We start from the raw sequence: 12,007 nt of genomic DNA, 5'->3' as shown, positions 1-12,007 counted from the left end.
AGGCTGGGTGGGGCCCGCAAAGTGCTGTCAGAACAGGGGGCAAGGCTCAGGGTACTAGAACCTGCAGCATTAGTAGATCTGGCTGGAACAAAAACTCTGCCCTTCCACAGCTCTAAGTAAAGAACAGGAAGGGACAGAGCAGGAAATTGTACAAAATGAGTGAACTACAGGAGGCCTGGGCAACAAGGCCAAAGTTCTCATAAAGGTCCAAAGCGCTGGAAGTACTTTGTAACTAGTACAGCTGAAGCCACGAAAAGGGAAATGATTTGTCCAAGGTTCAGAAACAGAATTCAGATTCAGGTCTTCTGAATCTTAGATCCAAGTCCGGAGTTCTTTCCAAAGCACAACCCTTCCTCTCAACCTTAGGAGGTCTTTAAGGCATTTAATAGCGGGACCGGGGGAGAAGACAGGTTTTCAGAGGTCGCACTCGTCTAAGCCCACAAACCGAAGCCCAGATTTAGAGATTTTCTCCTTCCCTCTTAGCGCCACAGCCTCCCTACTTGGCATAAGAAATCCCTGAGGGCCTGGATCTGCCGGTACCCAGGTGTGCAGACGCCACTTCTTTATGGGAGACCCGTAGCCATGGACGCAAGAGGAAACCCAGTGAAGAGGGGACCTTGGATTCAGGAGCAGGACCCTCCACATACTATTTAAATGTCTCCCGCAGGGGAGCCCCCAGGAAGACCGGACTTCAAAGTGGCAAGAAACTGGGCAGGAGGGGATGTCCCAGCGCTGCATAGGCGTGGAGGGCATGGGATACGGAAGGCAGCGAGCCATCAGGAAGACCAGTAAATAAGCTGCCCCGTGCCCGGACCGCCTGGAGGGACAGAGACATGTGAGCCCCAGAGCCGGACCTAGAACAGCCGCCCTTGCTGGGAGGGTTCTGGTGCGGCTGGGGATGAGGGTGAGAGAGGGAGTGGGGATGGGGCTGGGAGGGCTGGAGGGAAACCCACGCACATCATTAGCTAAGTACTAGGGGGTAAGATCCAAGCTTCTGGGGAGGGGGCGCCCATACCTACCTGGTCAGCACTGGCAACTGGCTAGTTTCCCCTCAAAGTGAAAGATACAACTGTTTAGGTTTCCGAGAAAGCCCCGCCCTCCCCTAGGCACTGACTATAAACTGTGTAAGCAACATTCAAGGGACTGTCTGCAAATTCATTACTCCGCACTCAAACGTTCACCACAAGGCTCTTAAGGCTTCACCAAAAGCTCTTCAGTCAGGGATTCTCAAAGTGTGGTCAGTGTACCCCTGGGGTTCTCTACATTCTTTTTCAGGGGATCGTCAGGGTTGCTATTTGCGTGATACTAAGACATTATTTGCCTATTAAAATATTTCTCTTGTCCAACTGCTGATGTTTAGGGGTGCTAGGTACCCCAAATACCGACACACTGGGTCCTGCTCCAATGAATTCTACTCAAGACTTCTTAAAGTCAAAGAAAAACAAAGTTTATTAAACATACAACCTTGGTCACTACTCTAAAATGGGGGTGAAGAGGAATGGGGGGGAGGTCACCAAGGGATATATTTGTGGTCTGTTATATCTGTAGCAAGAAACCTTTTAGAGCTGATGTCTACAGCTTGACCTTGAATTGTATACCGTAACTGTGGGAAGCAATACATGACAATTCTGCTGGTTCAAGACAATCTTCTTTTGACAAGGGGAATTCTACAGAGGTCAGCTGGTTATTGTAACAGGAAAAGATACTTTGTCTTACTGAGGCCCACTCATGACTTATTGCTAGGCATGGTGTCCTTGGGCTGGGGAGAAAACTGTCAGGGATAGTGTTTTGAGGCTAGGGAGAAATGGGAACTTCGAACTGGGGTCCAAGCACAAGCATCCAAGCATCCCAGCCATTCCTCTGCTCAGTGGGCTCCCTATGTCTGGAGACATTTCAGAGGATGGGAACCCAGAGGGAAACCAAGACCATTTCAGCCTTCAGCAGTATGGAAGACATTGCAGCTCCTTCTGCTTGGCAGGAATTTACTGCTGTGGATGGGGAAACAGACCTCAATAGTATTATTACCCTATTCCTGTATGATGATGTGAAAAAAGGAATATTTGAAGTCCCTGGCTAGGGCCCAGGCCTTGCCCCATGGAACCTAAATGAGTTTGAGGTCTGAGTTAAAGGGGTACATCCATCCTTGAAGAGAAATATTATTTTTTAGCCTGCTCAGTTATCCTCTTTGGCCAAGTAAGTACCCCAAAATTCCTAATTCCTTTTGGTCCTCACTTCTTAGGCTCATTAGGTAAGAGGAATTTGTGTTCAGTTGACCTAGGAGAGAGAGTACATCTTGAGATCACCCCAAGGCCATTGCTGAAATGCCAAAGACAAGAGAGGCACACAGTAGGGACTGTGAGATGCTATGGTAGCCCATCCTCTTGGAGCCAGAGCTTTCAATAGCTTGATCCTGCTGGTCAAACTTGTTGAAGTTTGAATTGACTCCAAGTGCTTAGCTCTGCTTTCTCCAATCAGTCCCTACTTTCCCATTTTCTCCACCAACCCCTTTCCTTTCTTCCAGAAATAGTCTCCTTAAAAATCTCACTGCCTCCAGTTCCTCCCACCCAACCCTACCCCAATCCTAAACAGATTAACCTTTCTGAAGTACTTTACTGTCCTAGTTGTTGTTAAATCCTGTCCAAATCTTCCCAACCCTATTTGGGGTTTTCTTGGCAGTACTAGGGTGGTTTGCCATTTCTTTCTCCACCTCATTTTACAGGTGAGGAACCGAGGCAAACTTGTCTAGGATCAAGCAGCTAATGAGTGTCTGAGGATGGATTTGAACTCAGGAAGATTCATCTTCCTTATTCTAAGCCCAGTGCTCAGTCCACTCACCCACCTAGTTGCCCTTCCTGAGGTACAGCACTGATCAAATGAGTTTCAAAACATTTTACTTTCTCTGAATGGTGCAGAAACACAGTTTGGCCTAAAAGCCCTTTTGTAGTCTAGCCCTACTCTTTTTCCTAACCCTATATACCGTTTCCTTTCACAAAGCTTACATTCCAACCAAAAGGGATGACTCCACATTCCCTAAACATACTCAATACAGGACACTCTCAAGGTCTCTCTTATGAACTTTGGAATTGATTGTGTGACTGGCATAGGACCTCTCAGCATGGCATGCCATCATCAGAGAAGGTGCTGTGCTCTGTAAGCAAAGCAGAACTGAAACAGCTCCAAGAAAATGCAGGATGTGCACATTTAGAGTATCTACCCCAAATGTTCACACAGGCTATTGGTGCCCAACCTGTGGTAGAGCATTCCAAACTAGTATTGATCTGACCAGTCACAGCTGGACCCATTGAAACTTGACTCAAGTAGAGTGATGTCATTTTGATCCTCCTCAAGAAGGAAAGACAACAACAAACCAAGATAATGCTAAGAGAACTTATGCCTTTCATTATACAAATGAAGAAACCTCTAGGACTTTTGATCATATTCTCCACCTCAAAATCCTTCCTTACCTCTGTGGAAATTCTACTCATCCTCATCCTGCAAGTCTCAGATCAGATGCCATCTCCTCCAGAAAGCCATCAGCTTCCCAATGCTGGGTCTTCCTTTCAGTGAGCTTTTGTAAAGCTGTCTTTCTTTAATAGGATTACAATCTAGAGTTGAAGGTAAACCCAGTCCATCTATAAAGGCCCTCTCATTTTGAAGTTGAGATCATCGAAACCCAGGAGATGAAGAGACTTGCCCAAGGTGAAAATATTGGTAAGTAACAGAAGCAAGATTTCAACCAAGATCCTGTGGCTCCAGAGCAAGGATTCTTTCTGCTATCTTATAGCCTTATCTTATTCTACTTTGTATGGAGGTTCTTAAAGCATGTGTCCTATCTCCCCTATTGGATGATAAGCATCTTTAGGTCAGGTACTAGGTCTTTGTTCATTAAAAATATCTCTCACTGTCATAATGTATAACAAAAGTAATTAATCAATACACTTTATTAAGTGACTACAGTGTGCCATGCACTGTGCTTTGGGCAGAGATGTTAAGAGATATAAAAAGAGGGTCCCTGCCCTCAAGGAGCTTACACTCTACAGCTTTAATAAAGGCAGAATTTGCAGATATGCTTTAAATAGGACTTCCTGAACTCTGGGTCTTTCTTACCTAATTTTGTGGTAGCAAATATTGAAAACTAAAAATTAATTAATAAAAAGAAAAATAATTGTAATAAAAAGATAAACTTTTTAAAACTTCTTGCTTGAAAACTGGTCAAATAAATCATTTTCGATGTGGTGGTTGTAATGGGAGTTGTGGTGGTGGTGTCAAGACATGTCCCCAGGCAGGGGTGGATATTTGTTACTTTTAGATTTCATTTCAGGCAAGGCATCACTTTTGGAGAGTGACTTTGCTGTCCAATATCCACTATTGCTTTCCAGCATCCAGCAAAGTTTTCTTACCTATCCTAGACTTTCTCAGTGTACCTAGAACTCTGAGCTCATACAAAGAGCCAAGTGCAGTACCAGGAACATGGTAGATGATTAATACTTATTCCTTCTTCCATCCATAACGACCCCTACTATTAGACCTCTCCTTAATTATGCATCCCTTAAATCTACATATGAGCTCTCCCATGATTGACCCCCAAATGAATTTTTCATTCCTGTGACACTTGAGATCATTCTTTACCTGCAGAGCTGATAATGCAGTTGTGAACCACTTTGAGCCCTCCATCACCTGAGAAAGACCTATCCTTCCCATCCCATCCCCATCCCCAAGACCTTGCACCATCTGATATTGGCTCTACTTATACATCTATATTAAATATATTTTTTTATCAGTCATGTTGTAAAGATGATTTAGAATCAATGGGATGAACCATGAGAAAGAAGAAAACAGAAAGGGAGCAAATAGTCTGCTTCACTCTGCAATCAGACTCCATAGTTCTTTCTCTGGATGTGGACAGCATTTTTCATCATGAGCCTTTTGAGGTTGTCTTAGAGCCTTGCAATGCTAAGAAGAGCTAAATCTAATAAAGCTGGTGATCACACAAAGTGGTTGTTACTACATACAATCCAAGTTGTTCTCTTGGGTCCGTTCACTTCACTCAGCATCTGTTCATATAAGTCTTTCCAGGTTTTTCTGAAGTTCAGCTGCTCACCCCTTCTTACAACACAATAGTATTCCACCACATTCATATACCACAACTTGTTCAGCCATTCTCCAATTGATGGACATCCCCTCAATTTCCAATTCTTGGATACCACAGAAAGACCTGCTATAAATACATTTATGCATGAAGGTCCTTTTCCCATTTTTATGATCTGTCTGGGATACAGTGCTAATTCTTCACCTACTTCTTTACCCTGGTAGGGCACTCAGTCATTCTTATGGTCATTTTTTCCTTCTCTTGACTTTACACCTCCATCTATTTCTTCCTGGAACTTTTATTGGTTTTTGACATATTTCCCCTTCGGTGATGTGTCCAATAATGCTATGGTACCTCTCAGGGCAAAGTCAAGTTATCTCTTCTAGTGGCTGCGCCTCCCAGCTCTTCTACCATTTCTTGGAGCATTTTGAGGGTTGTAAACCTTCAGAGTTCAGTTTAAGAAGGACAAACAGGGTAAGGTTGTATCCATGTTTATTTCTCTCAAAGCAGGCACCATGTATGGACTTCCCTGCCTTAGATTACATTACTTCCTCTGGAGAAAGTTTTTAGTGTAAAGATAATTTTGATATCCCTGCTTGATTTAATCAGTATTTACTCAGTTCATTGTGATTTAAGGGATATCAGTGAGTTAGTGAATTAAGCAGAGCAGGATGAAGTTTGAATTAGGTATGTTAACTAATTCTGTTGAGTTATGATTAATTAAGCACATACTGATTATATTAATTGTATTTGATTTATAAGATCTTTCTATGCTATATTAGCTGGGTGTGTTCTAAAACAACATATTAACAAATGTTAAGGACTTGTATTTGCAATATCCCATCACTGCTGAGTCTCCTAAATGACCTTTGCTTTAAAAACACAACTTGTGTCATGCCCTAGGATACTACTGGCCAATCACTAATGTTTGATGACCTGTGGAAAGTCCCTGCTAAGATGGCTGGCCTGTAGCTGATGGTCTGTGAAAGGCTTGCTGAACAAAGTGGTTGTGGTTGACTTGGGCATTGCTTTTAGCCAATTAGGAGAAATTCCTCCACAGAGACACACACTTCTGAAGATTAGCCTGTTATATTAGGAGTCTCCACAATTCTGAGGGAACCTCCCAGGTACTCCCCAGTCTATAAAATCTGTCAGCCCCTGAGCATCAAGGTCCTTGGCCTAAAGCAAGGTCTTGAATATAATTTATTAGGGCCCCTTTGTCTCCCTAAAAAATGAAAAGTAAATGAGAAAGGGAGAACAGGTGGAGTCAGGGTTGTGTGTCTTCCACTAAACAGACAGTATGTTCTCCCAATACCAGATGACTAGGCAGATTTGTAAGGATCTTAGAACGTTGCATTGCCCTTCCTCCTCTACCAATACCATGAATTGCAGGCTTGTCTAGACATTCTGGGGAAGTGCTGCCACAACCCAAGGGAACTAGGGCTACAGGCTGAATGATGGAGTCCCACTTATGAGTTGGAACAGTTGGGCACCTATGGAGAAAAAGAGAAGGCATGAAGTTTGCCCACTGGGAAAGCAGGCAATCAGGACTGCAGCTTAGGGGTAGAAGGACTAAGATGCTGTGACTAGGCACAAGAAAATACCAGATAAAACAAGCAGTACTACTAGGCAAGTCATTTTATGCTTGGTAGTAGAATATTTGCAGCAAATAATAGGATCTCTGAAAGGCTTACACACCTATGACAAAGCAAGGGAGGATATAAGATTGTAACATGCAGAGAAGGCCTTTTCCTTCATCTCAGACAGAGGGAGATGCTTGTTTCTATCCCAGATCTTTCTATCACTACTGTTGCTGAGTAGAGAACAGGGCATAAAAGCCAAGGGTCCACAGCCCATACTCACAGAATTCCACCTCCATGAGCACAGGTTAGTCTCTATGTCTCTAACAGTTGCCATAGGTGGCATGGGGAGCTCATCAGTGCTTGTAGCACTAGAGGATATAAAGCCCATACAGACAGGATGAGAATGGTAGAGTGCAGTTTAGGTATCCCTTCTGAAGCGATCCCCCAGGCACAGAGTTAGGCTAAATCTAATGCCTGCCTTCCTCCTCTAGCTCCCTTTGTTTTGGGTCCTTACCTACTTCCCAGCTTTGTCTTGGTAGTGTACAAGATAAAGTGTTATAAGAATTTTTGTCAAGTCATCTAATGCAAATAATTCTAGTTTTGTTATACAATAACATGTGATGGTACATGCATGCTCTATCTCCATCTGCATTTTCACTCTCTCCTCAAAAGTGAAATCCCTAACTGCACACAGACAAAAAAAAAAAAAAAAGACACTTCAAAGTAGACACTTCCCTCCCTCTCATTACGGAGTTATAAACCAGGGGAAAACATTCTTACTTTAATATGCCTTGAGATAATCTAAAGGGAGGAAGGGGAAAAGCTAGAGTAACATCTGCCTTCCCCAGCCCTGAATGTCATGGATTTTAATGACAAAGAATGATCTGGTTTAAAAGTGTTTGCAGAACTGAAAAAGTTCTTTCTAGATCCTTCCTCCTTTCTCCCCTCCCCCCATCAGATTATTTTTAATTATTTGGTACTTATTTTCAAATTTTCTGATTTGTGTACTTGGTTTCCCCAGTAGAATGCAAGCTTCTTGTGAGAACACTTATCATTTTTGTCATGATATGTTAGATCCTCCCATATGCACAACACATAGTAGGGACCTTAAAAAATATTTGAGTTAAACCTAAAAGAATCTGATGGACCAGTCCTCATGGAAATGAGCATAATCAGAAAGGAATGCACATGAACAGGTTTTAGCAGGACAGAGGGTAAAGAGCAGCAGCCAAAGATAAACACTTCAATTTCTGTTCTCAAAGGCCAAAGACAGCAGGATCCACAGATGATTTCAGGAGAGCATTGGCAGCTTTGATGCATTCACCCAGGGAGGAGTCTGGAAACACAAGAAGATGGATAATACAACAAATACCAGGAAAAGCAGAGGAGTAACTGTTTCAAGTCTATTCCCTTTCATCCCTCCTTCCTTTATTCATTCTTTCTCTTCTTGTAGTTGTATCATTTCAATAGTGTACAACTCTCTGTGACCCCCCCCTCACGTGGGGTTTTCTTGGCAAAGATAACGGAGTGGTTTGCCATTTCCTTCTCCAGATCATTTTACAGATGAGGAAACTGAGGCAACAGGGTTAAAGGACTTCCTGAGGGTCACATAGACAGTAAGCATCTGAGGCCAGATTGGAATTCAGATCCTCCTGACTCCAGCATCAGCTTTCTATCCACTGTACTACCTAGCTACTTCTACTCCCATTCTGCCCTCTGCAACCATTTCTAGCTGCAGCAAACAAGCAGTAAGCATTTATTACGTTTAACAGAAGGCACTACTATATTCCCACCAAGAGTCATGCTCCTTCTCTTTTCTCATCCCTTAACTTCCCTTTTCGTTTTTTCTGACTTCACAAACGCTTCTGAGGTACAACATTCTTGCAACCAGAGGAGTGAATAGCTGTCAGATCAGCCTCAAGGGGCATCCATGGGACTAAAGTAGGAGGGATGCTAGCAGCCTGGCAGAAGGAATGTGAAGACAGGCAAGACTACTCTGTCAAGTGTTCTTGATATCCCACCACCCTTTCCCATTGCCATTTCCAATCTTATTGTTATGTCTCCTCTATGTCTCTCACTACCTATGAGTCCTTTCTCTGGGTGGAAAGACCAGAAAAGTGGAACACAAAGGAATCAGGTCATCAATCCTTTCAATCCTTTCATCTCCCACCAGTCAGGTTAATGAGGCAGTATCCTGAGGAAATAGTAAGTCTCCTAATTTATGAGGAAAAATGTTCTCAAGGTAGAATCCTTACCAGATCGAGCCCTGATCCATGCCACAGCCTTCCTTTCCAGGAGTTCCCATTCTTCTTTCTGGTCACAACTGCAGCTGTGCATCCATAGCACAGCCAAGATAGTGGCCCACCTTGGGACATCTTTACTCTAGAGAATATACAGAATAAAGGCCCCAGGGTCAGGGGACCCCAGAAAGGGGCAAATACACCTTTGGATGGTTCCTGTCCCATCCAAGACCATAGAAAAAACTGACCCCAGATAGATTATCTACTTCTCCTTCCAGTTCCCTGCCCTTACTGCTCTCCTGAATGAACAAATGTTACTGAGCATGAGGAGCTATCTACCTTTAAGGCCTAGAAAGTATTTCCATCAACCTCTCAGTCACAGACCACATCTAATGGGCAATGGCTCCCATCACTCCATCTAAAGGTACATTATACTCCCTTTCTCTTGCTTTACACCCTAATACCCACCCTAAGCCCTGCTCTCTCTGGAATCTTACCTGATCAGGCAATGCAGCCAATGCACTCTGAACATTCATACCCAGGACTGAGGCCAGAGATTCATCTAGTTCCCAGGAACCATCTGCCTTCTGGAGGGAAATCAGCTGCAGAAGTGGAGAATCTGGAGGGGATTTGTCTGGAGGAATAAACAACAAACTTCAGCATCACTCACACCCCCATGGTAGCTGAGGGAAAATGTCATTCTGTTAAGACTTACTAGACACAAAGCAGGCTATATTAGGTAGGAGGGTAAAATGGAGAGAGCTGCTCGCAATAATCCTAATTTGAGAACCCCAGGCTTTACATCCAAGAGACTTCAGACAGTAAATGCCCCCCAAATTCCAAAGAGGCCTTGCTAAGCCCCAGGGCAATCCACTTGCATGACCCTGCCTTAGTGCAAACTAGGATTCCCAGATGAAAAGGAGAGTAAGACCTGGTCCCCAGTACATGCCACCAACTAGTTCTGTCCTCATTCATGACAGTGACCCCCCCTACCTCCAGTTGGGCAATAGCAAGACCCCACCCACAGTGCAAGCCAGCAGGGAGGCCCTCCTAACTAGTGCAGGTCAGCCCCTAGGCCCTGGGACCCAGGGAAAGCCAGTAGCAAGGCCCCAGAGCCTGGGCACAGCAGACAGGACAGTGTAGAAACAGAGCCCAACACTCACTTACAAGTACAAAGTCACAAAACAGATACAAAAAATGAACAAAAAACCCCACAAAACAACAACAAAAAAACAACCTTATATGATTATATGAAAAGAGTATGGTGATAGGGAGGATGCAAGTCACAGAAAAGTGTCAAAATGACTAAATTTGAAGCCTCAAAGAAAAATGTAAATTGGTCACAGTCACCAAAAGGGCTCATGGAAGAGACTAAAAAAGAGTTTTATTTATTTTCCCCCCAAATAATAATTTTTTGAAATAGTATTTTACTTTTTTCCCCAATTATATGTCTTAACATTTTTAGAATTCATTTTTACAGGATTTAAAAATGGACTTTTAAAAGTAAATTAGAGAAATGGAAGAAAAATTGAGAAAAGAAATGCATGAGGACCATTAAAAAAAGGGCCAACAGCTTGGGTAAAGAAACACAATAAATGGAAAAAGATACAGAAAAATTCAACAAAAAAATACCTCTTCAAAAAACGAAATTGACCAAATGGGGAAAAAAAATGCATAAAAGCTGAGTGAAGAAAATAATTCCTTAAAAGTGAGATATGGTCAGGAGGAAGCAAAAGATGCCCATGAGAAATCAAGACTTGATAAAACATAATTAAAACAATTTCAAAAACAGAAAATCTGAAATTTCTCATTTGAAAAAAAAAATCAACCTGGAAACTGAGAGAGATAATTTAAGAATTATTGAACTGCCAGAAAGTCAAGATGAAAAAAAGTACCGGGATCTCATAGTTTAAGAAATTATCAAGGAAAACTCTCCTGATATATTGGAACAAAATGATAAAACAGAAATGGCAAGAATCTACTGCTCACCACTTGAAAGAGATCACAAAATGAAAACTCCAAGGAATATCACAGCCAAATTACAGAGCTCCTAGGTCAAGGAGAAAATACCGCAAGCAGACAAAAAGAAACAATTCAAATACTGTGGAGGCATATTCAGGATTACACAGGATTTAGCAGCTTACACATAAAAGAACCAGAAGGCTTAAAATATATTCTGGAAGGAGTTAGGATTACAAGAATCACGTAACCAGCAAAACTGAGTGTACTCCTTCAGGGAGGAAAATGTTTATTTAATGAAACTGAGGACTTTCAAGTATTCCTAATTAAAACACCAAAGCTGAATTTTAAAAAAAATTGATTTTTGCAAAAAACAAAAAAAATAATACAATTCATCTGGAAGAAGAAGAGGTCTAGAATATCAAGGGAATTAATGAAAAGGGAAGATAGCCTAGCTATACGAGATCTAAAACTGTATTATAAAGAAGCAATCATCAAAACTACTTGTATTAGCTAAGAAACAGAGTGGTAGATCAGTTAAATAGGTTATGTACACAAAACACAGCCCTCATGGATTATTGTAATCTCCTGTTAGAGAAACCCAAAGATTCCAGCTTATAGGACAAGAATTCACTATTTAACTAAAATGGCTGGGAAAACTGGAAAACAGGATGGCAGAAACTAAGCATAGATCAATATGTTACACCACATACCAAGATAAAGTCAAAAATGGGTACACAGTTTAGATACAAAGGCTGATGGTACAAGCAAATTAGGACAGTAAGGAATAGTTCACCTGTCAGATCTATGGAGAACAGAAGAACTTATGATCAAAAAAGAGATAGAGAACATTATGAAATGCAAAATGGATCATTTTGATGATAGCAAATTAAAAGGGTCTTGCACAAAGTCAAGGAAAGCAAGATTAGAAGAGAAGCAGAAAGCTGAGAAACAATTTTTACAGTCAGTGTTCCTGATAAAGGCCTCATCTCTAAAATATGTACAGAACTGAGTCAAATTTACAATAATACAAGTCATTCCCCAATTGGTAAATGGTCAAAGGATATGAACAGGCAGCTTTCAGAGGAAGAAATTAAAGCTGTCTAGGTTATATGAAAAAATGCTCTAACCTACTA

At 42.0% G+C, this 12,007-nt stretch overlaps 1 protein-coding gene across 10 annotated transcripts in view; it reads right to left on the bottom strand.

Moving 5' to 3' along the window:
- The window catches only part of LOC140506079 (von Willebrand factor A domain-containing protein 5A-like), a 63,902-nt gene that overhangs the window by 25,617 nt on the left and 26,278 nt on the right, over positions 1 to 12,007 (bottom strand). For 2 of the 10 annotated variants that reach the window (XM_072612848.1, XM_072612845.1), the window contains exon 1: positions 1,020 to 1,119. The exons of 6 other annotated variants lie outside the window; for them this stretch is intronic. Coding sequence is in view for 1 of the 4 variants with exons in the window: in XM_072612841.1 (XP_072468942.1) it covers positions 7,929 to 8,008; positions 8,928 to 9,054; positions 9,410 to 9,546 (344 nt within the window). In the remaining 3 variants the exon portion in view is untranslated. Of the gene's footprint in view, positions 1 to 1,019; positions 1,120 to 5,564; positions 8,009 to 8,927; positions 9,055 to 9,409; positions 9,547 to 12,007 lie in introns of those variants that run through there. 2 more of the 10 variants (XM_072612841.1, XM_072612846.1) reach the window with 2 other exon arrangements.

Source organism: Notamacropus eugenii, chromosome 5 (genome assembly GCF_028372415.1).
Source record: "Notamacropus eugenii isolate mMacEug1 chromosome 5, mMacEug1.pri_v2, whole genome shotgun sequence".
NCBI classification, from domain to species: domain Eukaryota; kingdom Metazoa; phylum Chordata; class Mammalia; order Diprotodontia; family Macropodidae; genus Notamacropus; species Notamacropus eugenii.
This window is presented reverse-complemented; position numbering and strand designations above follow the sequence as displayed.